Here is a 27,128-nt window from a genome sequence, read left to right as displayed (position 1 = left end):
TAATAAAGATGTTTATGCTGAATTAGAAGAGGTGTACATGCAGTTTGGGGTAGATAATGATTATGTCTGTCTCTTAGGAGACTTAAATTCCCGCACTGGTCATCTGAGTGAAATGTTGTATGAAGATGATCAGCATTCAGAAGGTTTTGTTGATAATGACTTGTTTGACTCTGATGAGGTTGGTACTCTAATAGGTGAGCGGGCATCACAGGATAATAATACTAATAACCTTGGTTTTAAATTGATTGATTTTTGTAAAATGACTGGCTTAGTTATTGCTAATGGTAGAGTTGGCGATGATACAGGGGTTGGTAAATGCACATGTAAGGATAAGAGCGTTGTTGATTATTGCATCTTGTCAAAAGATCTGTTCTCGAAAGTTAAATATTTTTCTGTGATGGAATTTTGTGAAATTTATTCTGACGTACACTGTCCTGTTGTTTTGCATTTATTAAAACAGAATGAAGTACGCGCTAATGATTGCCTAGCAGACGATGTGAAAAACCCCAAAAATGAAGATTTGCTGTCTAAAAGTAGAGAAAAGGGTAACAAGTACACAAAACCAAAATGGGATAATAACAATGGGACCAAGTTAGCTTTTGTAGTTAATCTGAATGAGGATGATATTTATACTGTTGAAACTAAATTACAAGATATGCTAGCTACAAGTGAGAGTACGACAACAGATGACGTTGATAGTGTTACTAATAAGATTTGTGATATTCTAAATTGTTCTGCTGAGAAAATCGGTGTAATTAAAGAACAAAAAGTTACGAAAAAGCCACGTTCAAAGAAATTCAAACTCCAACAACCATGGTTTAGTGCAATATGCAAAGAGAAAAGAAAAATATTTTTACATGCGAAAAATAAAGCAAGACGCTTTAAAAATGCGTTCAATGAACATGAAAAAAAGAGTGCTTTTAATGAATACAAAAAGACAATAAAAAAGGAATGCAAGTTGTATCATAATGAGTTCGTTAACACTTTGAGAAAGTTAAGAAGTAATGACCCGAAAGCATACTGGAATCTTCTAAATAAAAATAAAAATAAAAAAAATAATTCCAAAACTAACTATCCAACTTGTTCGGAGTTTTTCGAACATTTCAATAAACTACAAGAGTGTGATGAAAATGAAATGGATGATAGTAATGAACCTTTAAATGAAGCAAGTAATGAATTTCTTAATGCGCCTTTTACAAAGGAGGAAGTTATCAAATGTATAGACAAGCTGAAAAACAATAAGGCATGCGGTCAAGATAAAATAATTAATGAGTATTTAAAAGCGTCGCATGATAGAATGATTGATATTTATGTATTGTTGTTTAATGTTGTTTTGCAGTCAGGAAAGGTTCCAACACAATGGGCTGTAGGCGAAATTATTCCATTGTACAAAAATAAAGGCTCCCAAGCTGACCCCACAAATTATAGAGGAATTACTATACTCAGTTGTTTCGGAAAACTTTTCAGTGCAATTTTAAATGCTAGGTTATCAAACTTTTTGGAGAGTAATAATAAATTAGGTCAAGAACAAACAGGTTTCCGCACAGGTTTTTCAACACTAGACCATGTTTTTACTTTGCATTGTATATTAAATTTTTTTCTCAACAAAAAGAAGCGACTGTTTTGTGCATTTGTAGACTATGAAAAAGCGTTTGATAAAGTTCACCGTGCATTTTTATGGGAGAAATTAGTTAGTTCTGATGTTAATGGGAAGTTTTTAAAAACTGTAAGAAATATGTACGAAAATGCCAAGTCTTGCGTTAAAGTTAATAGTGAGTGCTCTGGATATTTTCCCAGTTTGTGTGGAGTTAGACAAGGGGAAAACTTGTCACCGCTGTTTTTTGCTCTATTTCTAAATGATCTAAAGCCTTTTTTGTTGGAAAACAGTAATGGTTTACAAACTATGTCAAGGGAGGCTATTGTGGTTGGAATGGAAGATACTGATGTAAATGCTTTGTTTCAAATGTTTTTATTACTGTATGCGGATGATACTGTGATCTGCTCAGAGTCTGAAAAAAACCTGCAAGAATGTCTAAACAAAATGCACGAATACTGTTTAAAATGGCGTCTAAATATTAATGTAAACAAAACGAAAGTTATAGTTTTTTCCAGAGGTAAAATTAGAAATAAACCATTGTTTACGTATAATGACAATTCAATCGAAGTAGTGTTTGATGTAATGTACTTGGGCCTTAAAATTAATTATAATAATAAATTTTCAGTCGCACAGAAGAATCTATATGATCGTGCCTCAAGGGCAATGTTTGTTCTTTTGCGTACGTGTAGACAATTGTCACTGCCTGTGGACATACAAGTTGACCTGTTCGATAAAATGATTGCTCCAATCTTACTATATGGATGTGAGGTTTGGGGTTTTGGTTCCTGCGAACTTGCTACTAAACTTCAATTACGTTTTTATAAAATTGTTTTCAAACTAAAAAAATCAACTCCAAATGCTATGATATTTGGTGAACTTGGAAGATATCCACTAGATGTTAATATGAAATGTAGAATGCTTTGCTATTGGTATAAACTGATTAGTCCTATTCATAAAAACAAATTTTCTAGTATTGTGTACTGCTTTACTTATAAATTGTATATCAACAAGATGATTGAATCTGATTATTTATGTTTTATTGAAAAAACCTTAAATGAAATTGGTCTGCCTGGCCTTTGGACTTCTCAAGAAAATGTTCAATATTCAAGCGCATGGTTTAAACAGAAAGTAAAAAGAAGCTTGTATGACCAGTATATCCATAAATGGTTTACAGAAATTGGAACAAAAAATATGTTTTGGAATTATCGAATGTTTAAAGATATTTTTGCATGTGAAGACTATGTCACACACCTGCCATATCAGCAATGTGTTGCAATGATGAAGTTCAGAACATTAAACAACAATTTGCCTGTACAGAAAGAACGTTACCTTAACATCCCGAGGTCAGAAAGAACTTGCACCAAATGTGTATCACAAGACATAGGTGATGAATTCCATTATTTATTTGTCTGTGATTTTTTCAAAGAAGAAAGAGCTGAGTTGTTACCATCTTACTATTGGAAAAAACCTAATGCACTTAAATTTAAAAAGTTGTTTGCTACTAACAAAAAGAAATTGCTAAAGAATATTTTGGACTTTATTAATAGAATCTGTAACAGTTTTTCATAATCTTTTTAATTTTTATTTATTTATTATATTAGCATATATCATGATTGTATTGATTGTATTTATTGTTCAAAATGCCCCCAGGGGTTATGGACTAATAAAAAAACTTGAAAAAAAAAAAACTTGATCCTCAAAGCTGTTTGGCTTGCCGGGACGCGTGTCAAGTCTTGGTGTTCAACTTTGTTGTACCGACGCCGTGCTCCGCAAATAAAATCTGCGATTCATAGGCTTTTCTTTCCCCATTTACTGCTGTGCGAGACGAGGCGTCAGGTTTTCCTCCCTCGTTAGACCGGTTGGAACACACCTGTTCAAGTTTCCTGCTAATGAGAGGAGGTGTGTGTGTGTGGGGGGGGGGGGCCGTAACGGCGGGGTCGCCGGTTGTACGGATAGAAGTCGTGGAATCGGCCCCCGTGGTCTGTGGGACCCAGTGACTGAGAAAGCAGACGGTGTGAGCCTGACAGTGAGATGTCATGACGTTGGTCCATGCAGTGCTGTCTCGCGCTTTGTGTCTCCTGGTGCTTCTACCACACCCACTCGCCAGTGCATACACACGCACGCACGCACTTACGATTATCGGCACCAGTACGCAGACACACACACACACACACACACACACACACACACACACACACCTGCGCGCACGCGCGCACTGATACACACACACGCGCACTGACCGTCACACACACACACGCACTGACACACACATACACACACAAACACACACACACTGGTGCCTCTCAGTGATGCGCCCACGCATACACACACCCTCCCTGCCCCCCCCCCTCCCACACACACACACATACACACAGGGACAAGACAAAGGTTGGCGGAAGAGTAGGGGTAAACAGACGGCAGAGAAAATAGGACACAAGTGGCTGGCGTTGTGGCGGCGTATTGATTCTAGGGTCGGACTGTCGCCCTAATCGGGTTATGGACCCCGCTATGTAGATTGCTTCCTGCACTCTTCACACCGCTCTCACCCAACACCCCCCCCCCCTCACTCCTTACTCTCCTCTCCCCCTTGTTCATACCCACAAAGGCTAGCAAGGGCAAAGTATGTAGTGAATCCCTCCGTTTACAGTTGAAACCTCTAACACGAGGTCTTTAACAGGTTGTTTGAATGGAAGTAAAGTATCACGTGCTGTGGAGAGAGGATCCCAGAAAGTCTGGTCTTAGAAGGGAGCGGAGTTTTCACTCGGCATTATCTTGAAAGTGGGAGGAGGGTTCGGGGTGCACTGTCATTGATTTTTTCGTTTTCTCGCTTTCCCAGCGCTTTATTTGTTTTCTCATTTCGTCCATTATCAGAAATGTTTGATCTTGTTCTGCGGTGTCAGAATGTCACAATTGTGATATCCGCATTTTGTCTCTCTGAAGTTTGCATTGTTTTTTCATAGTTCAGCATAAAATACCAGCACAGAGATTTTGTATGACACATGTTAAGACCACAACGCTTAACTTCAAAGAGGTTAAAAAATCCTTCCGTAGCCACACAATTAACGTGGGTTTGAACTAATGATCGGTGACACCGTTGTGTTGCGCGCTGACCACAGACCTCGTGTCCTCCTGGCCGCTTTCTCATGGTTCAAGACGGAGGGGGGGTTGAGAAATGGGGCCAAGGGGGTTCAAATTGAGAGGCCAAAAGATCGCTTGGCGGGGGGATGGAGGTGGGGGGGTGAACAATGGGGGCAAGGGGTGGACATTGGGGGGGAGTGTGTGGAAGGGGGAGATGAAAAATGGGGGCAAAGGGTTGGAATTGAGAGGCCAGTAGATTGGTGGTGCTGGGTCCAGACACTCACCAGACCCCGTGTGTCTGGAGTCCTGGTCTGTCCGTGACATTCTCACACCAGTCACATTATATGTTTGTGTGCTTGTCTCCCCGCGCTTATGGAGGTCGTCAATACTAGGCTCAGACCGCGGAACACATTTTTCGGACATCGCCATCGTGTTGCTGTCTGTCTGTCCATCTGTCTCTTTTTCTCTCTTTCTCTCTTTCTCTCTCTCTCCGTCTCTCTCTCTCTCTCTCTCTCTCTCTCTCTCTCTCTCTCTCTCTCTCTCTCTCTCTCTCTCTCTCTCTCTCTCTCTCTCTCTCTCACACACACACATTGGTCCAAGATGGGCCACAGTAACCGCAGTGAAGTACACTTGATTTGATTGGCTGATTGATGTATATTGACAAAGCCAAAGGCCAGGGTAAATCAGTTCTGATTGGTGGGAAAGTTGCGATGACGCCTTACACCTGGTTTGATTGGCTGATTGTGGTAATCGACGAAGGGCAACACTACAGCAGTTCTGATTGGTTCGCACTTGTCAGAACAATGGCCGCTGTCTGTGACTTCGGTGCAACAAGTGCAGTCGGTGCGATGCACGCGCCCCCCCCCCCCCACACACACACACATTCTCAATAATTGACTTGGGCCTGAAGACACTGTAGTGTCCGGCCTGTCTTTGCTGCTTGTCACTGCGGCCTTGACCCGAATCGCTGGACACGTCGTCATATCTGCTGGTCAAGGCACGACTAGTGAAAACATCCCTTGTGTCCCCCTCGTCCCTGTGTCTGGACGTGAATACTGATCTTGTGTCAGACCAGAACCAGTGTCCCGTGCTTTGTGTCACACTAATGTTGTTGTCACTGACTTACTGAAACGAAACTAATCAAGCGTTTTTTAAACACTGTTAACAATTCTTGTCAACTCGCACTAACGTGCTAACGAGTACCAGTTTTCTTTGTCCTACGTGCAAAAACATGTCGTTTCCTTCACACAGCCATTGCTATGGAGACAAAAGACAGTTGACCTCACATCAGCTGCGGTCGTCTTTCTTCTGGCACCAAATTCTGACCGACTTCTCGCTCGGAAAACAAAATCGGTTGAAAATGAGACATGCGAACAACATAATTTATGGATCGGACTTACTCCCCGGCATCAAATGACGGGTATATGCCTGGCTTTTTTTCTGCCAGCGCCGGGTGGCCATCTGGACGCTCAGATCAATACCCGGAAGAGAGAGGTCTGCGGCGTCGTGTGGCATGTCCGTGACTGTGATGTGTCGTGCGTGTGTTGGGCCCCCGGCCTCGCGATGATGATCGGTGCTAGGGATTTTCGGCTTTTAGAGTGGATCATGTCTTGCTCCTGCTGGTGTTGCTGCTGCTAGAGTATATCCGATTGGAACGGTTATCGTCAGCTGTGACAAGCTGTTGGTCTTGCTGTATGTTAGTCGCGTGATTCATGGAGTCGTTCATTTTCTGAGGATGTTGAAAGTTGAAAGACAAAACTTACCTGATGACTGCTCATTTGAGTTTGAAACATCTCTCTCTCTCTCTCTCTCTCTCTCTCTCTCTCTCTCTCTCTCTCTCTCTCTCTCTCTCTCTCTCTCTCTCTCTCTCTCTCTCTCTCTCTCTCTCTCTCTCTCTCTCTCTCTCTCTCTCTCTCTCTCTCTCTCTCCTTTGCTTTCTTTGTTCCCAGTCAGAAGTACAGACAGCATCAATCGTTGCACGGTTTTCCCTTCACCCTCTGGCTGGCGATGTATATATATGGTGTCGTCTGGAATGGGTGTGGGCTTTACCAATCTGCCGCTGCGAAATGTCTCTCTCTCTCTCTCTCTCTCTCTCTCTCTCTCTCTCTCTCTCTCTCTCTCTCTCTCTCTCTCTCTCTCTCTCTCTCTCTTCTCTCTCTCTCTCTCTCTCTCTCTCTCTCTCTCTCTCTCTCCCTCTCTCTCTCTCTCTCTCTCTCTCTCTCTCTCTCTCTCTCTCTCTCTCTCTCTCTCTCCCCGACAGAAACAAGGGAAGGATGAGAAGACGGATGGGAAGGTCGTAGGGGGTTGGGGGGGGTGGATGGATGTCACTCGCGAGACAGAAGCGGGTAGCTGTGGACACCCAATGCTACCCGGAAATTGTCGCAACCCGTAACTCGAATAACGAGAGCAAAGGTTTATCGCCTTGAGAAGCATAGAGAAAGAGAAAAAGAGTGAGAGAGGGAGGGAGAGGGAGAGAGAGATGTTTAAAGTGATTTGTCTCGGTGGAATCCTTGTTCTTCGTGAAACTAAATGACGTAGGACTTGTTTTCGTCAGTCTGTTTGTACTCTAGCCTGTCGCTGCCTCTTCCGTTTCTTTGCAACTGAATTCTGGTGATGACATCACTACTGTGACTCAAGTTAACACTGTCTTGTCCTGCTGTTAGGGTAATAAAGGGTTGCGTGGGTGATGACATCACTACTGTGACTCGAGTTAACACTGTCTTGTCCTGCTGTTAGGGTAATAAAGGGTTGCGTGGGTGATGACATCACTACTGTGACTCGAGTTAACACTGTCTTGTCCTGCTGTTAGGGTAATAAAGGGTTGCGTGGGTGATGACATCACTACTGTGACTCGAGTTAACACTGTCTTGTCCTGCTGTTAGGGTAATAAAGGGTTGCGTGGGTGATGACATGACTACTGTGACTCGAGTTAACACTGTCTTGTCCTGCTGTTAGGGTAATAAAGGGTTGCGTGGGTGATGACATCACTACTGTGACTCAAGTTAACACTGTCTTGTCCTGCTGTTAGGGTAATAAAGGGTTGCGTGGGTGATGACATGACTACTGTGACTCGAGTTAACACTGTCTTGTCCTGCTGTTAGGGTAATAAAGGGTTGCGTGGGTGATGACATCACCACTGTGACTCGAGTTAACACTGTCTTGTCCTGCTGTTAGGGTAATAAAGGGTTGCGTGGGTGATGACATCACTACTGTGACTCGAGTTAACACTGTCTTGTCCTGCTGTTAGGGTAATAAAGGGTTGCGTGGGTGATGACATCACCACTGTGACTCGAGTTAACACTGTCTTGTCCTGCTGTTAGGGTAATAAAGGGTTGCGTGGGTGATGACATCACTACTGTGACTCAAGTTAACACTGTCTTGTCCTGCTGTTAGGGTAATAAAGGGTTGCGTGGGTGATGACATGACTACTGTGACTCGAGTTAACACTGTCTTGTCCTGCTGTTAGGGTAATAAAGGGTTGCGTGGGTGATGACATGACTACTGTGACTCGAGTTAACACTGTCTTGTCCTGCTGTTAGGGTAATAAAGGGTTGCGTGGGTGATGACATGACTACTGTGACTCGAGTTAACACTGTCTTGTCCTGCTGTTAGGGTAATAAAGGGTTGCGTGGGTGATGACATGACTACTGTGACTCGAGTTAACACTGTCTTGTCCTGCTGTTATGGTAATAAAGGGTTGCGTGGGTGATGACATGACTACTGTGACTCAAGTTAACACTGTCTTGTCCTGCTGTTAGGGTAATAAAGGGTTGCGTGGGTGATGACATGACTACTGTGACTCGAGTTAACACTGTCTTGTCCTGCTGTTAGGGTAATAAAGGGTTGCGTGGGTGATGACATGACTACTGTGACTCGAGTTAACACTGTCTTGTCCTGCTGTTAGGGTAATAAAGGGTTGCGTGGGTGATGACATGACTACTGTGACTCGAGTTAACACTGTCTTGTCCTGCTGTTAGGGTAATAAAGGGTTGCGTGGGTGATGACATGACTACTGTGACTCGAGTTAACACTGTCTTGTCCTGCTGTTAGGGTAATAAAGGGTTGCGTGGGTGATGACATCACTACTGTGACTCGAGTTAACACTGTCTTGTCCTGCTGTTAGGGTAATAAAGGGTTGCGTGGGTGATGACATCACTACTGTGACTCAAGTTAACACTGTCTTGTCCTGCTGTTAGGGTAATAAAGGGTTGCGTGGGTGATGACATGACTACTGTGACTCAAGTTAACACTGTCTTGTCCTGCTGTTAGGGTAATAAAGGGTTGCGTGGGTGATGACATGACTACTGTGACTCAAGTTAACACTGTCTTGTCCTGCTGTTAGGGTAATAAAGGGTTGCGTGGGTGATGACATGACTACTGTGACTCAAGTTAACACTGTCTTGTCCTGCTGTTAGGGTAATAAAGGGTTGCGTGCGTGATGACATGACTACTGTGACTCAAGTTAACACTGTCTTGTCCTGCTGTTAGGGTAATAAAGGGTTGCGTGGGTGATGACATCACTACTGTGACTCAAGTTAACACTGTCTTGTCCTGCTGTTAGGGTAATAAAGGGTTGCGTGCGTGATGACATCACTACTGTGACTCAAGTTAACACTGTCTTGTCCTGCTGTTAGGGTAATAAAGGGTTGCGTGGGTGATGACATCACTACTGTGACTCAAGTTAACACTGTCTTGTCCTGCTGTTAGGGTAATAAAGGGTTGCGTGGGTGATGACATCACTACTGTGACTCAAGTTAACACTGTCTTGTCCTGCTGTTAGGGTAATAAAGGGTTGCGTGGGTGAAAAGTGACTGTCAAGAAATGGCAGTTTTCTGAGAGACGGTGGGTTATTTGGAGTGACGATGAACGTTTCCTATGTCGCCATTAAAGGCTCAATCCTTGCCACGCAGAGGATGGTGCTTGCAAATGTGACGATGCTCTTTTTCCGTGTAAAGCCTGAACAAGTGTGTGGATCTCAACACGAGGTATCACTCATTAGAAGCAATCTTACCTTTAATCAATGGACAGTGTGGGAGTAGAGTCACTGTCACGGCGCCTAAGTTTGTCAAGAGACCGGTAATTTAGATTGAAGATGCGCGTTCCTGACTCCGCCTGGTTAATGTATTTGGAGTGACGGTCCATGCTTCCTGTGTCGTCATTAGTGACGTGACGTGTGACCTGCGCCTTTGGTGTCCGGGATGGCCGTAGTGTGTGTGACTGTGTGGTCAGTCACCATCATTCTCACAACTCTCCCCGCTCCCTCCCACCCACCGCGCTCTAATCATCTCTATCTCTGCCCCTCGTTCCTCGTTAGCTGTAATCTAGGGCTAGAAGGCGAGATGTGATCTGTGTCCCGATCATACCCTGACACCCCACCCCCCCTCCCTTCTTTGGTGGTCAGTTTTCCCGCCAGCTGTTGCAGATGACTGTCCAGTGATGGACTTCATCCCGAGATTCAGTGGTCAACAGTGATAGACTTTTATCTTGACCTGTGGTCAGTGGTTTGCTGTGTGCTACCAAAGAGTGCTACCTAATCCTCCAGGCTTGACCCCCCCAAGTCCATGCTAAGCCCCTGGTTTAGATTTACTGGTGTCTTTTTGTCGCAGAGGATTTACGGTCGTCTTTTTCGTGGCAGATTCTCCGAAAATATTACATTAAGGTGCATATGTAAATCGGACAAACTGTTTTAAGCTCGGACATGTTGGTAATAGTGAACTCAATCTGTACCCATGCAGCAGTACAGGGTGACACGAAAAAAACAGATCCCACCAAAAGTTTAATATTTTCTGAAATAATCAGCCGATTCTTTTATTTTTTCAGGTGAGCCAAGCTGAAATGATGTTCTAACAGCCCACCAAGTTTGAGCTTCAAGATGTCATGGACAACGGAGCATAAGACATTTATAGTCGAGGCCTATTTTCGCCGGCGAACAGATTTGCTCGGGCTGCGCACAACAGACTCTCTGACTGAATCAATATTCCTCGGTGTCCTTGCTGATTTAGGTCGACCAGAGTGGGATCCCCTGTTAGGGTTTTTACTATTGAGGTTATTGACAGTCCCATGGTCTCTGAACTTATCCCTCCATCCATAGATAACTGATTTAACAGGAAAGTCTCTACGTCCAAACTGTCTTTTGAATTCCAGTTGAGCAGCGTTGACCGAAAATAGGCCTCGACTATAAATGTCTTATGCTCCGTTGTCCATGACATCTTGAAGCTCAAACTTGGTGGGCTGTTAGAACATCATTTCAGCTTGGCTCACCTGAAAAAATAAAAGAATCGGCTGATTATTTCAGAAAATATTAAACTTTTGGTGGGATCTGTTTTTTTCGTGTCACCCTGTACTATCCACGGTCCACTTCTACTCTCGTCATTTCCTTGATCATTCCTTTCAAATTGTGTGTGTTTGTTTGTTTGTTTGTTTTTTTAAACGGAAAGACATTGTTTGTGTTTGCAGAACAGGTTGTCCAAGATTGAGTTTTGTCGAAAGGTTCTGGACCGAATTGTTGTCTTTAACGTTCCCACAAAGATTTTTTTCTTTTAACTTTTGGCTGCTATCTCCAGTCTTCAATTAATGTTAACTTCGTTATGGAGGACTCCTCCGTGCGGAAGACTGCTTTGCATGGCGATCTTGTCACGGGGCTGCTTTGCATGGCGATCTTGTCACGGGGCTGCTTTGCATGGCGATCTTGTCACGGGGCTGCTTTGCATGGCGATCTTGTCACGGGGCTGCTTTGCATTGCGATCTTGTCACGGGGCTGATTTGCATGGCGATCTTGTCACGGGGCTGCTTTGCATTGCGATCTTGTCACGGGGCAGCTTTGCATGGCGATCTTGTCACGGGGCTGCTTTGCATGGCGATCTTGTCACGGGGCTGCTTTGCATGGCGATCTTGTCACGGGGCTGCTTTGCATGGCGATCTTATCACGGGGCTGCTTTCAGCCGCAGAAGTAATTGTGTTGGTGAGTGGAGGGTGGTCGGTGTCTGATAGATTACTGGCCACCGCCCCAGGGAACAGGTGACCGTTAGAGCCTGGAGGTCATCGGCCCAAGGTCCCTGCCGGCTTGCTTTACTGTCTGACACTTTGACATTTTCCCGCGTCCCTTTGGGGGGGGGGGGGGGGGGGGTGGGGGTTTAGTGTCTTATCCTGTGTGGTAAATAAGCGTCGTACTTGAGCTATGGCTGTATTGAATAGCTTTTGTAAAGGCTTTTGTAAAGCTATTCTAAAGTTTGAAAACAAAGCGTTAATGATATGACTGAGTTACCAAAATGTACCGTGTTTGTGTTTGTGTGTGTTGTTGTTCTTGTCTCATTACCCGCTATAACGGCTTCAAATACGGCATGTTATTTTTTCGGAGAGGATTAACAGCTACATCGCTGAGCATGCCATAACTGATGATGTCTTTGTCAGACAAGATAGGTGAACTGAGTGTTTTGAACACAAATTTGGTTGTTCTTGCAAATGGCTTGCAAAACGTGTTCCGTTTTTTACATTTTGTCAAGTTTTGACTTAATGTTTTAACATAGAGGGGGAATCGAGACGAGGGTCGTGGTGTGTGTGTGTGTGTGTGTGTCTGTCTGTGCGTGTGTGTGTGCCTGTCTGTGCGTGTGTGTGTGTAGAGCGATTCAGACCAAACTACAGAACCGATCTTTATGAAATTTTACATGAGAGTTCCTGAGAATGATATCCCCGGAGTTTTTTTTCCTTTTTTCGATAGATAGTTTTGATGACGTCCTATCCGGCTTTTTGTAAAAGTTGAGGCGGCACTGTCACACCCTCATTTTTCAATCAAATTGATTGAAATTTTGGTAAAGCAATCTTCGATGAAGGCCGGACTTCGGTATTGCATTTCAGCTTGGTGGCTTAAAAATTAATTAATGACTTTGGTCATTAAAAATCAGAAAATTGTAATTTTTTTTTATATAAAACGATCCAAATTTACGTTCATCTTATTCTACATCATTTCCTGATTCCAAAAACATATAAATATGTTATATTTGGATTAAAAACAAGCTCTGAAAATTAAAAATATAAAAATTATGATCAAAATGAAATGTCCGAAATCGATTTAAAAACAATTTCATCTTATTCCTTGTCGGTTCCTGATTCCAAAAACATATAGATATGATATGTGTGGATTAAAAACACGCTCAGAAAGTTTAAACGAAGAGAGGTACAGAAAAGCGTGCTATGCAGCACAGCGAAACCACTACCGCGCTGAACAGGCTCGTCAGTTTTGCACAAGCGGCGGACTACGGTCATTGTGAAAAAAAGCAGTGCGTTCAGTTTCATTCTGTGAGTTCCACAGCTTGACTAAATGTAGTAATTTCGCCTTACGCGACTTGTTTGTTGCTGTTCTGACTTTCGTATCGATTCTAACGCGGAAACCGGCCTTGCTCTTGTGAATTTGATTTCGAGGGGTGTCTTATGTTGTAGGTTACACTGCATAGACACTTACCTCTTGCCAAGTCAATCTGTTTATTGAAAATGATGGGGAAAATAATGGCCTCTCCTTGAACGGTTGAAAACGACGTTAAACACCAAATAAAGAAAGAAAGAATGGCCTCTCCAGTCATAAAAGCTGATTTACAATGAACGGCCTCATCACTAAGATCTGCACCCACACGCATCTGCCTGGGTTTGTGTTAATCAATCAGGCTTTGTGTTAATCAATCAGGGTTTGTGTTAATCACAGTGACGGGTGGTACGTATACAGCTTAGAGCATTTTCAGCTTGAAGCTAACCCTACTTTCTCTTCGTGTGTTTCAGGCAGGTCAAGTCTTTCAATTGTTCTTCAACTTAAATCTAACCCAGCTCTGTTATTGTGTGTTTCAGGCTGCAAGATCAAGGACCTGCGCGCCAAGACCAACACGTACATCAAGACCCCGGTGCGCGGCGAGGAGCCGGTCTTCGTGGTGACGGGACGTAAGGAGGACGTGATGCGCGCCATGCAGGAGATCAGAGACCAGTCCGACCACTTCAGCGAGATCCGCGCCAACCGCCACCAGGACCGCCACTTGCACAACTGCCACGAGTGCAAGCGCTTTGTGGAGGTGCCCTACAAGCTGGTGGGGTTGGTGGTGGGCCCCAAGGGAGCCACGGTGAAGAAGATCCAGGAGGAGACCGGAGCCTACATCATCACGCCCAACAGGTCGGCAGAGCCGGTGTTCGAGGTGCGGGGCAAACAGAGCGAGGTGGACCTGGCCGCGGCTCGCATCCTGCAGCACATCGAGGACCGCACAGGTCAGCACAGCGGGTCAAGGTCGCTGCACGGACAGCCCTCCTCCCCCTCCTCCTCCTCCTCCGTCTCCTCCATGCCCTCCGTGCTGGGCGAGTTCAACGGGCAGTCCCCCAGCCAGTTCTCCTACGCCCCGCTGACCAGCAGCACGCGCCACAACGCCACGCAGAACGGCTTCACCAACCACAACGGCGGCAGCGGCTTCGGCGGTCCTCAGCTCAACGGCTTATCCAACGGTCTCAGCAACGGTCAGCACAACGGCTACACCAGTGGCATGCAGCAGCAACAGCAGGGGAGCTACAGCAACGGGTTCAACGGCTTCACCAACGGCTTCGGCAGCAACGGGGGCGGCAGCAACGGGCTGGTGAGCGGAGGAGGAGCGGCCGACCCGTTCAATGGCACGGGGTGCTGGGGCAGTCCCGGCAGTCAGCAGCGCTACAGCGGCAGCCAGGACGGCTTCAGCCCGGCACACGGCCTGGACACACGGCGCTCTAGCGGCTCACTCGTGGAAGAGGACCGCGTGTTCAACAACATCAGCAGCAACTTCGACTTCTCCACAATCGGGGCGTTCGGCGTGCTGAGCGGGGCTGGGGGCAACAGCGCGTTCGGAGCTATCGGCGCCCACCCCTTCGAGCCCGCCCCCATCTCCCTGCCCGCCCTCAACCACAGTCCTGGCTCGGACTCGAACCCTGCTGCGTTCGGCGCCACGGGTCTGGCGGTGACTGCGGCCTTCCCCCACAGCGGGAGCGTGTCCATGTTGGACACGCTGTCCTGTTCCCTGCCCACCTCCCTGTCGTCCAGCCTGCCCTCAGTCCTGTCCGCCCCCTCCTTCCAGTACCAGCCCACCAGGCCGGACGACGCCCAGCCTACAAGGGACGAGCAGGAGGCGGACCCGCTGAGAGACGTGGCGCACGACATCAGTCGCCAGGTGTTGGGGGACGAGCAGGACGAGGAGGAGAAGAAGGAGGAGGCTGCGCCCCACGACAAGAGCGACGGTTCGTCGTCGTCTTAACTCAACGATGAGTGTGCTTCTTGAAGGCCCGAATCTTGTTCAGTTCTTAGCTGTCTGCTTTCTTTTGGGTGACGTCAGTGATAAGACGTCACTTGGATTTTCGTTTGCGAGTTTTCTACTTGAATTAACTTTTTGTTTTTATAAACGAGGGATAGGACGAAATCCCCGAACGAAGCATAAATTGGAACACTTTTTGTACTTTTTGTACCACAACCAGGCAGTCGCCGGATGCATCTGCAAAAGCAGAACTTTATGTACGACACGCACTCTTCCGAAATCTATCGCACGAGTTCCTGGGAGCGCCTCAAGCCTTGAACCAAATGAAACAGAACAGATGATTTCACCGTCTAAGCCTTGTCAGCCGCGAGCTGAGAGACTCGTTTTAATGTTGACCATTTTAAGGACAGAGGTAAACAACACGTGTTTTAATTACCATGAAAATCGTGACAACAAAATTCAGTTTCCTTGATCCACCAGCTTCCGGTTCATGAACATGACGTATTTCCAATTCAGGACGTAAAAGTGTCATTGGCTACGTCGACGATTACGTCACAACTACTTCCTTTTCACCCAAATGACGTCATGATCACAAAGTTGCAATATTGCGTCATCAGTTCATGTGTCACTTTAGACTTTGCCTATCTCCCTTTACTTTGAATACTGAATGAGAAAAAGTACCAGTCTGCAGAAATTACGATGCACACTGTATTCAAGATTCGGCAATCTCTCGTTTGAAAGGGTGGTGGAATACCAGCATTGCGACATGCCCACTGTGGACACCGTTGCAACGTTCTAAATGGCTTTGAGCTTACATTGTGGCAGACTGACTGGCTCCAGTTTGTTGTGTGTGGGCGAAACAGAGATACATACATCCAAGAGAAAAATAAGAGTGTTGTGCTAGTATTGCTACCTGTCATCCTGGAACCACCGCACACCTGGCAGTCATTCAGGTCATTCAGGTCATTCAGGTCACCCTCGGATGATCCTCCACTGTGTAAATACTCCCTGAGTTGCATCTTGTCATTTTTCATTCATTTATTTCTTGCATATCTTAATTTTATTTGTGCGTGTTTGGTTAAAACACCCTGTGTGTACTATGGAAGACCCAGGCAATATTCTTCCTGATCCAGTTCGGAATTCAATCAATGTATCTTGCATCATTATAATTATCCATTTTGTTTTTGTTTGTTCTTGTGCGTGTTTCGTTCCCTGTTCTTATGGAACTACTTGTTGTACATCTACATTGCCGTTTTCTATATTTATCTGACGGACCAAGCCGTCGGTAGCCAATTCATGGCGAAAAGAAACCTAATGCCTTGGTCTTATTTAAGCTTAAAATGCCCAGCATTTTATACCAAGACATGTTTTTTTCTCTATTGTTCAACGGCTCAAGTAATCCCACTGTCCCCATTGATGCTAGTCCCACTGATCGTCTGCAGACAAGGCCAGTATAACAGAAGCTGAGAGAACATTCGAAAACTCAACGACCACCTTTAAATGACAGTAGTGTTAACTTTTTTGAAAGTTTGCAGAAAAGCAACACATTCAGAATGTGTTCAATATTTTCAAAGTTCTGCGACCAGAAAGAGCAACACAGTAGTTGTGAAAACACTCACTTTTCGAGGTTTTATCCAGTCACTGAAAAAGTTTATAACGAGAATATCGAGTTGTTGAGCAGGGAAGGTTAGCATTTGATTTAAAGCCAAGAGATGTACACTACACTTGTCACACTAACACTAACATTTGATTTAAAGCCAAGAGATGTACACTACAGTTGTCACACTAAAACTAACAGGGATCTTAATTTTGTACTACGTTGCAAGCCCCTGGAGCAAATTTTTGATTAGTGCTTTTGTGAACAAGAAACAATTGACAAGCGGCTCTATCCCATCTTCCCCCTTCCCCCGTCGCGATATAACCTTCGTGGTTGAAAACGACGTTAAACACCAAATAAAGGAAAGGATCTTAATTGTGTGGATGTTTGAAGAGTTTGCAGTAAAACACAAGCTTTTTAATCTTTCTTTTTTTTAATCGCGTCGCCTTTTTATGTGACACCTGACGTAAATACTTTTGAGATATTTATTTTTTCAGTAATGCATTATTTATGTGTGAATTACTAGTTTTGTTTTGAGAAGCAATCTTCCCACCGTGTATGTCCTGATCAAATAAATGTGTGTGTGGTTATTCTTCTGATTCCATGGAAGAATTTTAGGGAAAGACAGAATGAAGTCATTGTCTCCAGTACGAAATCCATAAAGAGGGCAAGCACATTTTTTATAATTTGTAGATGTGTTGCAAAAGAAAAGCAAAACTACGGTTCTTATACGCTTGCGAATAGACCATCAAATGTGTTTTATGGTTATGGTGAGTAACAAGCATTTACAGTGTTTTACTAATCTGACAAATTAAATTCAAGAAAGGAAATCTGAAATATATTTATGTTACAACCAGACAGCCTTTTTTGCCCGATTCGACGACGCTTCGACTAAAAGAAGAGAAGATGTGTGTCAGACGTATTTAAACATGTTCCCGAAGAAAGTTTACAAAAAACAAAGAATAGAGAATTGTCCTTGTGTACTGTGTACACTTACACGTTACTGTCATGTCATTGTTTTGGCCAGTCAAAGTGATTTAGTGTTTGCCACATTGAGTGTTGTCTGTTGGACGGCAGTTCCGCTGTGTTCGGCGTGTCACGGCGTGTCTACTTATCAGTGGTGTCTTGCTTATTTGACAAAAGTCCTTAGAAAAGCTGAAATGTACAGGAAAAAGTGTGTAATAATGTTTAAAGCTTCTGCTTGTGAGATCAAAATCCTGTTTTTACATTTAGTCAAGTTTTGACTAAATGTTTTAACATAGAGGGGGAATCGAGACGAGGGTCGTGGTGTATGTGTGTGTGTCTGTCTGTTTGTCTGTGCGTGTGTGTGTGTGTGTAGAGCGATTCAGACCAAACTACTGGACCGATTTTTATGAAATTTGACATTAGAGTTCCTGGGAATGATATCCCCGGACGGTTTTTTTTCATTTTTTCGATAAATACCTCACACCCTCATTTTTCAATCAAATTGATTGAAATTTGTGTAAAGCAATCTTCGACGAAGGCCGGACTTCGGTTTTGCATTTCAGCTTGGTGGCTTAAAAATTAATTAATGACTTTGTCATTAAACATCTGAAAATTGTAATAATTTTTTTTTCTTCATAAAACGATCCAAATTTACGTTCATCATATTCTACATCATTTCCTGATTCCAAAAACATAAATATGTTATATTTGGATTAAAAACAAGCTCTGAAAATTAAAAATATAAAAATTATGATCAAAATTAAATTTCCGAAATCGATTTAAAAACAATTTCATCTTATTCCTTGTCGGTTCCTGATTCCAAAAACATATAGATATGATATGTTTGGATTAGAAACACGCTCAGAAAGTTAAAACGAAGAGAGGTACAGAAAAGCGTGCTATGCAGCACAGCGAAACCACAACCGCGCTGAACAGGCTCGTCAGTTTCACTCCGTTTTGCACAAGCGGCGGATTACGGTCATTGTGAAAAAATGCAGTGCGTTCAGTTTCATTCCGTGAGTTCCACAGCTTGACTAAATGTAGTAATTTCGCCTTACGCGACTTGTTATCAGCTAAGGGAGCAAAACCGCTGTTGTCACAATTATCCCCAAACGTTCCTCGTGAATGCGATTACCATGTCACATATCTTCCCAGTTTCTGTGCAAAGTTGGTTTCCACTTCATCTGTGTGCGATATGATTCTTGATGTGCCTGTTTCATGTTGTCCGGCACGTGTGTTGGACCTGTGGCGCTGTGCAACATGTGGTTCTCTAGCCATCTTCAAATAACTGTCTGTCACTTTCCATCCCGTTATTCTCCGCAAAGCGACGGTTTCCCGTCAATAACATTTGTATAATTGCTGTTGGTTGCTGAATTCAAAATTCGCCCTTGCAAAATAATTCTGTTTTAGTTTGTGACGTTATCACCAGCAGCATCATTGAAGAAAATGGGTAACGTAAGATTCCACCCTTTCCGCCACTAAGTCAAATTACCGTGAATGTCCTTTTCTCAAAGTTTCTGGCGATTCTTTGATTTGTTTTTTTTTAAGTGTGGAAGTATTTTCCAAAGTACCCATTTTCATATTGTAATTCTTCAAGCATTGCTGGCGTATTTTATCATCGAATCGTGATTGAAAAAGAAAACAAAATATCTTTTTAATTTTTCTATCATCGTATTTTTCATTCATAAACTTGCAATCATAATTTATGACAAAGAGATCATGTTTCTCCCTTGTTCCATCGCGGTGTTCACTGCCACAGAACTGGAATATTTAAACAGATCTAAACTTGTAATATAATATGCCTCTGTTCGTAACTCTCAGCTCGAACCATCATCGACAGTACTGTAACGTTCGATGTTGTGTCATTGTGTATGCAGATCTGTACAATATACACGTATCTCCATTGTGTTTCTTCCTCTCAGATTGTGTTCAGGTGGCAAGGAATCGCTGTTCTCACGGACACTGTACAGTCGGGGGAGAAGAGAACATATTGTACTGCATACATTGTATTCCACTCCAGAGGCCCATTTCATGGATTTTCTTAGTGTCTGCTTTGCTCTAAGATATAAGCGGTCGCCATTGGTTGTTTCCAGTCACGTGACAATCGCATAGTGTTCCACAGCTCACGCCCTGACGGAAAATGGCCGCGATGATTTCACGCCAAACAAGGGATTACGACCATTCTAGCGCTAAAGAAGCACCAGGTGCTGAGGAAATCCATGCAACTTGCCCCAGTTTATATCAGTGTCGCCTGTCACCTTTGCTTCCTCTGAAAGATACTCAGTTCTCCGGATAAAAATGAATGTATTTATACCTTTTGTACCGAGTGTGTGACAATGTTGACGAGAGTATATATTCTGTAATACATAATATTATTATTGCTATAAATCAATGTCGTGTGCATAACAAACCAAATGTATGACGAACAGACGATGGCAGAGATAGGCAACAACACATTTCATGCTGCATCTTGCTTGGCTGGGTGAAACTGATGAAGAATATTACCGTCTACATGTTTACATTGTTTCTTCATTTGCTTTTATCTAAATCATGAAATGTGTTGTTGTTTATCTAAATCATGAAAAGTGTTGTTGTTTATCTAAATCATGAAATGTGTTGTTGTTTATCTAAAAGGCTGGCCGAAATCTGAACAGTGCAAAAAGTGTGCTTCGTTGTGGGAGCTGTTGTTGTGAATTTGTCCATATTCTCCGTTATTTCAAGAAAAATGATGCTCGTGTTTTGCCCTTCCTTCTTTCCGCGCCCTGCTTCTCGCTCTGCACTGCACGTAGCCCCACAGTTCTCTACCTGGTGTTATGCACTGACGCGCTTTCCCGTTCTTTTCCCTGCTGTTGTAACCAAACTTTCTGTAATCCCGATTGAACAATCACTGTGAACGAAAAACAAAACAACAAAATTACGAAATCGTTAATTTGACTGTAAAATTATGTTTTTTGTATAATTTGACGAAGATTTTCAACCCCTTCCGTATATAACCAATTTTCTGCTCGTTTAATTTCTTGCTCCCCGCCACGAAACGCACCCTCTTGTCTGTATTTTATACCACCCCCCCCCCCCACCCACCCCCCGATCCTCCCTTTACGCTAACCTCCCATTTGACTATATCCTGCTTCCAACATTAAAAGTGTAAAGTGACGTATCTCGCCTCAGTCGCTAAAATTGAAACTGTGCGTACAATTTTAGTAATCTGTTGTTCGGAACTTCATTTGGCTGTCGGGGTTCTTCCAGTTGGTTGAACTATTTCTTGCTACTTTTGCGGAAACGTTGTTGGTACTTTTCAGTCCCTATGCTGTTGCCAAGCACGACCCCAGTTCCCTGCTTTGGCTTTGAAGCGCTGCTTTGTACCACGCATACATATGATCCGAATTGCATGAAAAAGATCTTGAAATCGGTTTTTAGCTTTTTGTCCCTGACTTTTCTGCTCAGTTGTATTTGTTCTTGTCGCCCCCTTCTGACCCGCTCAGGTACTGGTTCCACCCTTATCACTCCACAGCAATACCTCTACTGGTGTGCTTAACAACCTTCAGTAGCAAGTCTCCCCTAAATAGTTCACTGCCTCAAAACTCAAATCGTGTGAGATGTTCTGAACAGTCATGCACTGCCGACTGGCAAAAGCTTGAACGAATATTTACTGGAATAGTGAATACACGACTTCAGCTGTATGTGTACATCCGGCAATTGGTATGGCAGTAGAAGTGAAAAGGGTAGGATGCAGCATTTGAAAATTTGTCCCCGTATATGATATGGAATTTGTTCAGTCATATATTGACACTATTAAATTATTATGATGAAAAGTGCAAATTGGTCTTGTATGTCGTCAACAAAAGTTTATCCAAAGAAAGTATTATATCATCACTTAAAGACAAAAAAGTTATTTTATGATTTGACTATTCGTTCAGTGTATAAAGGACTATGCGTGCAGAGTGTGTTCACAATTGGAATTATTTATGACATTGATTTTGTAAGAGAGTTGATATGTTCCTAAATGTCGTTTACAGCAGCAAAGCTTATATATGATAATTTGTTTGATGAAATCTCTATTTGCTGTTGCTCCAGTCACGTCGTTATTGTCACAATACTTATGCAAATAACTTACCGTTGATTTCAAACAGATTTTTCGGGAAACTATGTATCACAACTTATGACGTAATTTGCGTGATTGTTTGATTTCTGGACTTCACCGATGTTTGATCAAGACCATTTTTTGATGTAATGTATACCGTGGAGTAACAGATTAATGTTCTTTTTATACGACCTGTGTGTCTATGTGCAGTGTTTGAGCCGTTTCTGTTATTTAAATAAATACGCCACAATCAAATATATACGCCGAACGATTGATTTATTGTGTTGTGTATACATTTTATACTATAGGCAGGCTAAGTGTACCTCATGCTACGCATTCAATGAAATATAACGTAGCCTTTATGTGTAAATGAAATTTGTCAATATTTAGATTTTTGTCTACATTTGATTCGAGTTGCAGTCTAGTAGTACATGTAACAGCGAACCCAGTGCCCCAGAAAACAGCGAAAAAAATATGTTTTGAGAACTTTTACGTTTCCTTCTAAGGTGACCAAAAACAAAATCTAATTTTATGTTGTATTTTCAATAAAATTCTTACGAGGATGTTTTACAAGATATTTTTGTTTATCAAACTTTCGTTTGAAAAAGGAATATTCTTACGAAAGAAAATCCATCTTAAATTAGAATCTTAACGATTTTAATTTGCTTGAAAAAAACGAAGACTTTCTCTCGTTTTAAGGATGTATTCAAAAGCCGGCGATGGGATCTGATTCAATGGCTTGTGTTTTAGTTCTGTTTGAGTTCTTTATCAAAGCGAATTTAATGTGCACGGTAAAAGCAAACTGTGTAATGTTTTTTGAAACACTGCTGGATTCTTTAAGCATAACAATACAGGAGTTTTATTCGTTTTGGTTGGACACAAAAAGCAGATGGAAACAGTCTTCCGTCTCCCAGAGAGTTTTTTTTTAATTCATTTTTATACCTTACTGTGGCAAGTTTCGAAAGAACGTTGTACTGTCCACAGCGTGGGTGTCTTATCATTTGTATGAACGTTTGGCCAGAGTTTTTCAGTTTCATTTTTCCTTATGTGTATCTGCACCGCAGTAGTTCGGTGTGTTTTGTATTTTTTACTATGATTTGTTTACTTATGTGCGGACTGTCAAAAACTAAGCACAATAAGTAAAGAGTGGGAACAGAGTTACACAGATATCTTATTCTCAGACCCTATGCAAGAGTGGGTCATACTGATTATAATACTACCTAGATTCACAAATCCTTATTCGCTGATATGAATTATGAAAAGACATTACATCTGTAAGAGTTTTATTTTTCTGCCAATAAAGTTACGTGAAGAAAATTGCCTGTCATTGTGTGTGTGTGTGTGTGTGTGTGTGTGTGTGTGTGAGTGTGTGTGTTTGAGTGTGTGAAAGGGTGTGAGCCTGCGTGTGTGAGAGCGTGTTAATCCAATATCTTGACATGCACGACCTGTACAAAATGTCTGCGTGCGTACGCATCTCTCTCTCTCTCTCTCTCTCTCTCTCTCTCTCTCTCTCTCTCTCTCTCTCTCTCTCTCTCTCTCTCTCTCTCTCTCTCTCTCTCTCTCTCTCTCTCTCTCTCTCTCTCTCTCTCTCTCTCTCTCTCTCTCTCTCTCTCTCTCTCTCTCTCTCTCTCACACAACCACACACACTCGCACAACCACACGCACACACATACACACACACACACACACACACAAACACACTGACGCACACACACACATACACACTGACACACACACAACCACACACACACACACACACAACCACACATACACACACACTCGCACACACACACACGCATACACAACCACACGCATACACACACATACACACTGACACACACACAACCACACACACACGCACACAACCACACACAACCACACACACACAGTATTTGGTAACAAAGTGCACTGTTGAGAAGCAGTCTTAAAGCGAAGAGACACTTCCTGTTGATACCTGAGAAGCATCCAATAATCATGCACATCAATGTTGTTTACTTCTCTCGTGTTGGCCCAATTTTTAAGCTAATAATCTTCTTTGTTTTGCCAACCGAATGTTGACATACACATGAGATTTATTTATTTTCCGAGCTTCCTGCTCCAACTTTAAATGATTCTTCCTTTCTTTTTTACATTTAGTCAAGTTTTGACTAAATGTTTTAACATAGAGGGGGAATCGAGACGAGGGTCGTGGTGTATGTGTGTGTGTGTGTGTGTGTGTGTGTGTGTGTGTGTGTGTGTGTGTGTGTGTCTGTCTGTCTGTCTGTCTGTGCGTGTGTGTGTGTAGAGCGATTCAGACAAAACTACTGGACCGATCTTTATGAAATTGTACATGAGAGTTCCTGGGTATGAAATCCCCAGACGTTTTTTCATTTTTTCGATAAATGTCTTTTATGACGTCATATCCGGCTTTTTGTAAAAGTTGAGGCGGCACCGTCACACCTTCATTTTTCAATCAAATTGATTGAAATTTTGGCCAAGCAATCTTTGACAAAGGCCGCACTTTGGTATTGCATTTCAGCATGGAGGCTTAAAAATTAATTAATGACTTTGGTCATCTGAAAATTGTAATTAAAATTGTTGTTTTTTATAAAACGATCCAAAATTACTTTTATTTTATTCTTCATCATGTTCTGATTCCAAAAACATATAAATATGTTATATTTGGATTAAAAACAAGCTCTGAAAATTAAAAATATAAAAATTATGATTAAAATAAAATTTCCGAAATCGTTTTAAAAACAATTTCATCTTATTCCTTGTCGGTTCCTGATTCCAAAAACATATAGATATGATATGTTTGGATTAAAAACACGCTCAGAAAGTTAAAACGAAGAGAGGTACAGTAAAGCGTGCTATGCAGCACAGCGCAACCGCTACCGCGCTGAACAGGCTCGTCACTTTCACTGCCTTTTGCACTAGCGGCGGACTACGGTCATTGTGAAAAAATGCAGTGCGTTCAGTTTCATTCTGTGAGTTCCACAGCTTGAGTAAATGTAGTAATTTCGCCTTACGCGACTTGTTTGTTGTTGCCGTGATTTATTTTTTTAAGAATGTTTCTCGTGTCATAAATCAAACACAATATGGTGCTGAATGAAGATATAGGAACAAATATTTGTTCGTTTCACAAGAAATGTTTTTAAAGATGCCCTCCTTCACACATAAATCTAATCTACACAGGATTTTACATAAACTCATTGTCACATCGCCGGGACATTCTGATTGCTTCCTGTCAGTGGAAAGCCAGCAGCAGCAGAGTCACCCTAACATGTGTGTGTGTGTGCGGGTATGTGTGTGCGGGTATGTGTGTGCGGGTATGTGTAAGTGTGTGTGTGCGTGTGTGCGTGCACGTCTGTCTGTGTGTGTGTGTGTGTGTGTGTGTGCTGGCATGCGTGCGTGCGTGCGTGCGTGCGCGCGTGCGAGTGTTGGTCTGTGTCTCGGTGCATTATATTGTATGCGTGTGACGATCCTGATGGTGGCGTTGTATGTGTGTCTGATAATGTGTGCGTCTGTTTGTCTGCATTCTACGTATATACATAACCGGCACCAGCATATAGCGACAGTCTGAGGTAATGAGCGGCATGATTTGTGGATGTAATGTGTGGCATGATTTGTAGATGTAATGTGTGGCATGATTTGTGGATGTAATGTGTGGCATGATTTGTGGAGGTAATGTGTGGCATAATTTGTAGAGGTAATGTGTGGCATGATTTGTAGCTCTAGGTAATGTGTGGCATGATTTCTAGATGTAATGTGTGGCATGATTTGTAGAGGTAATGTGTGGCATGATTTCTAGATGTAATGTGTGGCATGATTTCTAGATGTAATGTGTGGCATGATTTGTAGAGGTAATGTGTGGCATGATTTGTAGAGGTAATGTGTGGCATGATTTGTAGATGTAATGTGTGGCATGATTTGTAGATGTAATGTGTGGCATGATTTGTAGATGTAATGTGTGGCATGATTTCTAGATGTAATGTGTGGCATGATTTCTAGATGTAATGTGTGACATGATTTCTAAATGTAATGTGTGGCATGATTTCTAGATGTAATGTGTGGCATGATTTCTAGACTGTAATGTTTGGCATGATTTCTAGATGTAATGTGTGGCATGCTTTCTAGATGTAATGTGTGGCATGATTTGTAGATGTAATGTGTGGCATGATTTCTAGATGTAATGTGTGGCATGATTTCTAGATGTAATGTGTGGCATGATTTGTAGATGTAATGTGTGGCATGATTTGTAGATGTAATGTGTGGCATGATTTGTAGATGTAGTGTGTGGCATGATTTCTAGATGTAATGTGTGACATGGTTTCTAGATGTAATGTGTGTCATGATTTCTAGATGTAATGTGTGGCATGATTTCTAGATGTAATGTTTGGCATGATTTCTAGATGTAATGTGTGGCATGCTTTCTAGATGTAATGTGTGGCATGATTTCTAGATGTAATGTGTGGCATGATTTCTAGATGTAATGTGTGGCATGATTTCTAGATGTAATGTGTGGCATGATTTCTGGAGGTAATGTGTGGCATGATTTCTGGAGGTAATGTGTGGCATGAATTCTGGAGGTAATGTGTTGCATGATTTCTAGATGTAATGTGTGGCATGATTTCTAGATGTAATGTGTGGCATGATTTCTAGATGTAATGTGTGGCATGATTTCTAGATGTAATGTGTGGCATGATTTCTAGATGTAATGTGTGGCATGATTTCTAGATGTAATGTGTGGTATGATTTCTAGATGTAATGTGTGGCATGATTTGTGGAGGTAATGTGTGGCATGATTTCTAGATGTAACGTGTGGCATGATTTATGGATGTAATGTGTGGCATTATGTCTGGATGTAATGTGTGGCATGATTTATGGATGTACAATTTATTACACCGCTACACGTTTTTCTCCTGCCTGTATTGATCGACCGCTCTGGCCTTGTCCAATTCACTGGTCTGAGTTTTCATTTGTTCTTTTGTATTTGTTTATTTGTTTGTGTGTTTCTGTTGTTGTGTTGTTGTTGGGGTTTTTGTTTTGTGCTTTTATGTTTCTGGTACTTTCATCTTGGTTCCTCTTATATTATCCTTCATTCTATTTGCTTTTCTTTGCTCTTCTGCATGCTCTTTCTTGCTTGTGTTGCTCTAGTCATAGATAGACCGGCACGGTTGGCCTAGTGGTAAGGCGTCCGCCCCGTGATCAGGAGGTCGTGGGTTCGAACCCCGGCCGGGTCATACCTAAGACTTTAAAATTGGCAATCTAGTGGCTGCTCCGCCTGGCGTCTGGCATTATGGGGTTAGTGCTAGGACTGGTTGGTCCGGTGTCAGAATAATGTGACTGGGTGAGACATGAAGCCTGTGCTGCGACTTCTGTCTTGTGTGTGGCGCACGTTAAATGTCAAAGCAGCACCGCCCTGATATGGCCTTTCGTGGTCGGCTGGGCGTTAAGCAAACAAACAAACAAACAAATCTAGTCATAGATCCCGGCGTTCCCGAGTCTGTGTGGGTATGCCTTTTTCACCTTTTGTGTTGCTCTAGTCAAAGATCCCGGCGTTCCCGAGTCTGTGTGGGT

At 42.7% G+C, this 27,128-nt stretch overlaps 1 protein-coding gene across 1 annotated transcript in view; it reads left to right on the top strand.

The window, feature by feature from the left end:
- LOC138949964 (RNA-binding protein MEX3B-like) overlaps positions 1–22,886 on the top strand; it is a 113,323-nt gene extending 90,437 nt beyond the window's left edge. Inside the window, exon 2 of the mRNA XM_070321749.1 lies at positions 13,511–22,886. Coding sequence (XP_070177850.1) covers positions 13,511–14,925 — 1,415 coding nt within the window. The 3' untranslated portion in view covers positions 14,926–22,886. The remainder of the gene's footprint in view (positions 1–13,510) is intronic.
- The last annotated feature ends 4,242 nt before the right edge of the window (positions 22,887–27,128 follow it).

The sequence above is a fragment of the Littorina saxatilis genome, linkage group LG1, assembly GCF_037325665.1.
Source record: "Littorina saxatilis isolate snail1 linkage group LG1, US_GU_Lsax_2.0, whole genome shotgun sequence".
Classification (NCBI taxonomy): domain Eukaryota; kingdom Metazoa; phylum Mollusca; class Gastropoda; order Littorinimorpha; family Littorinidae; genus Littorina; species Littorina saxatilis.
The sequence above is the reverse complement of the archived record's forward strand: the minus strand, read 5'-3'. Positions and strand labels throughout refer to the sequence as shown.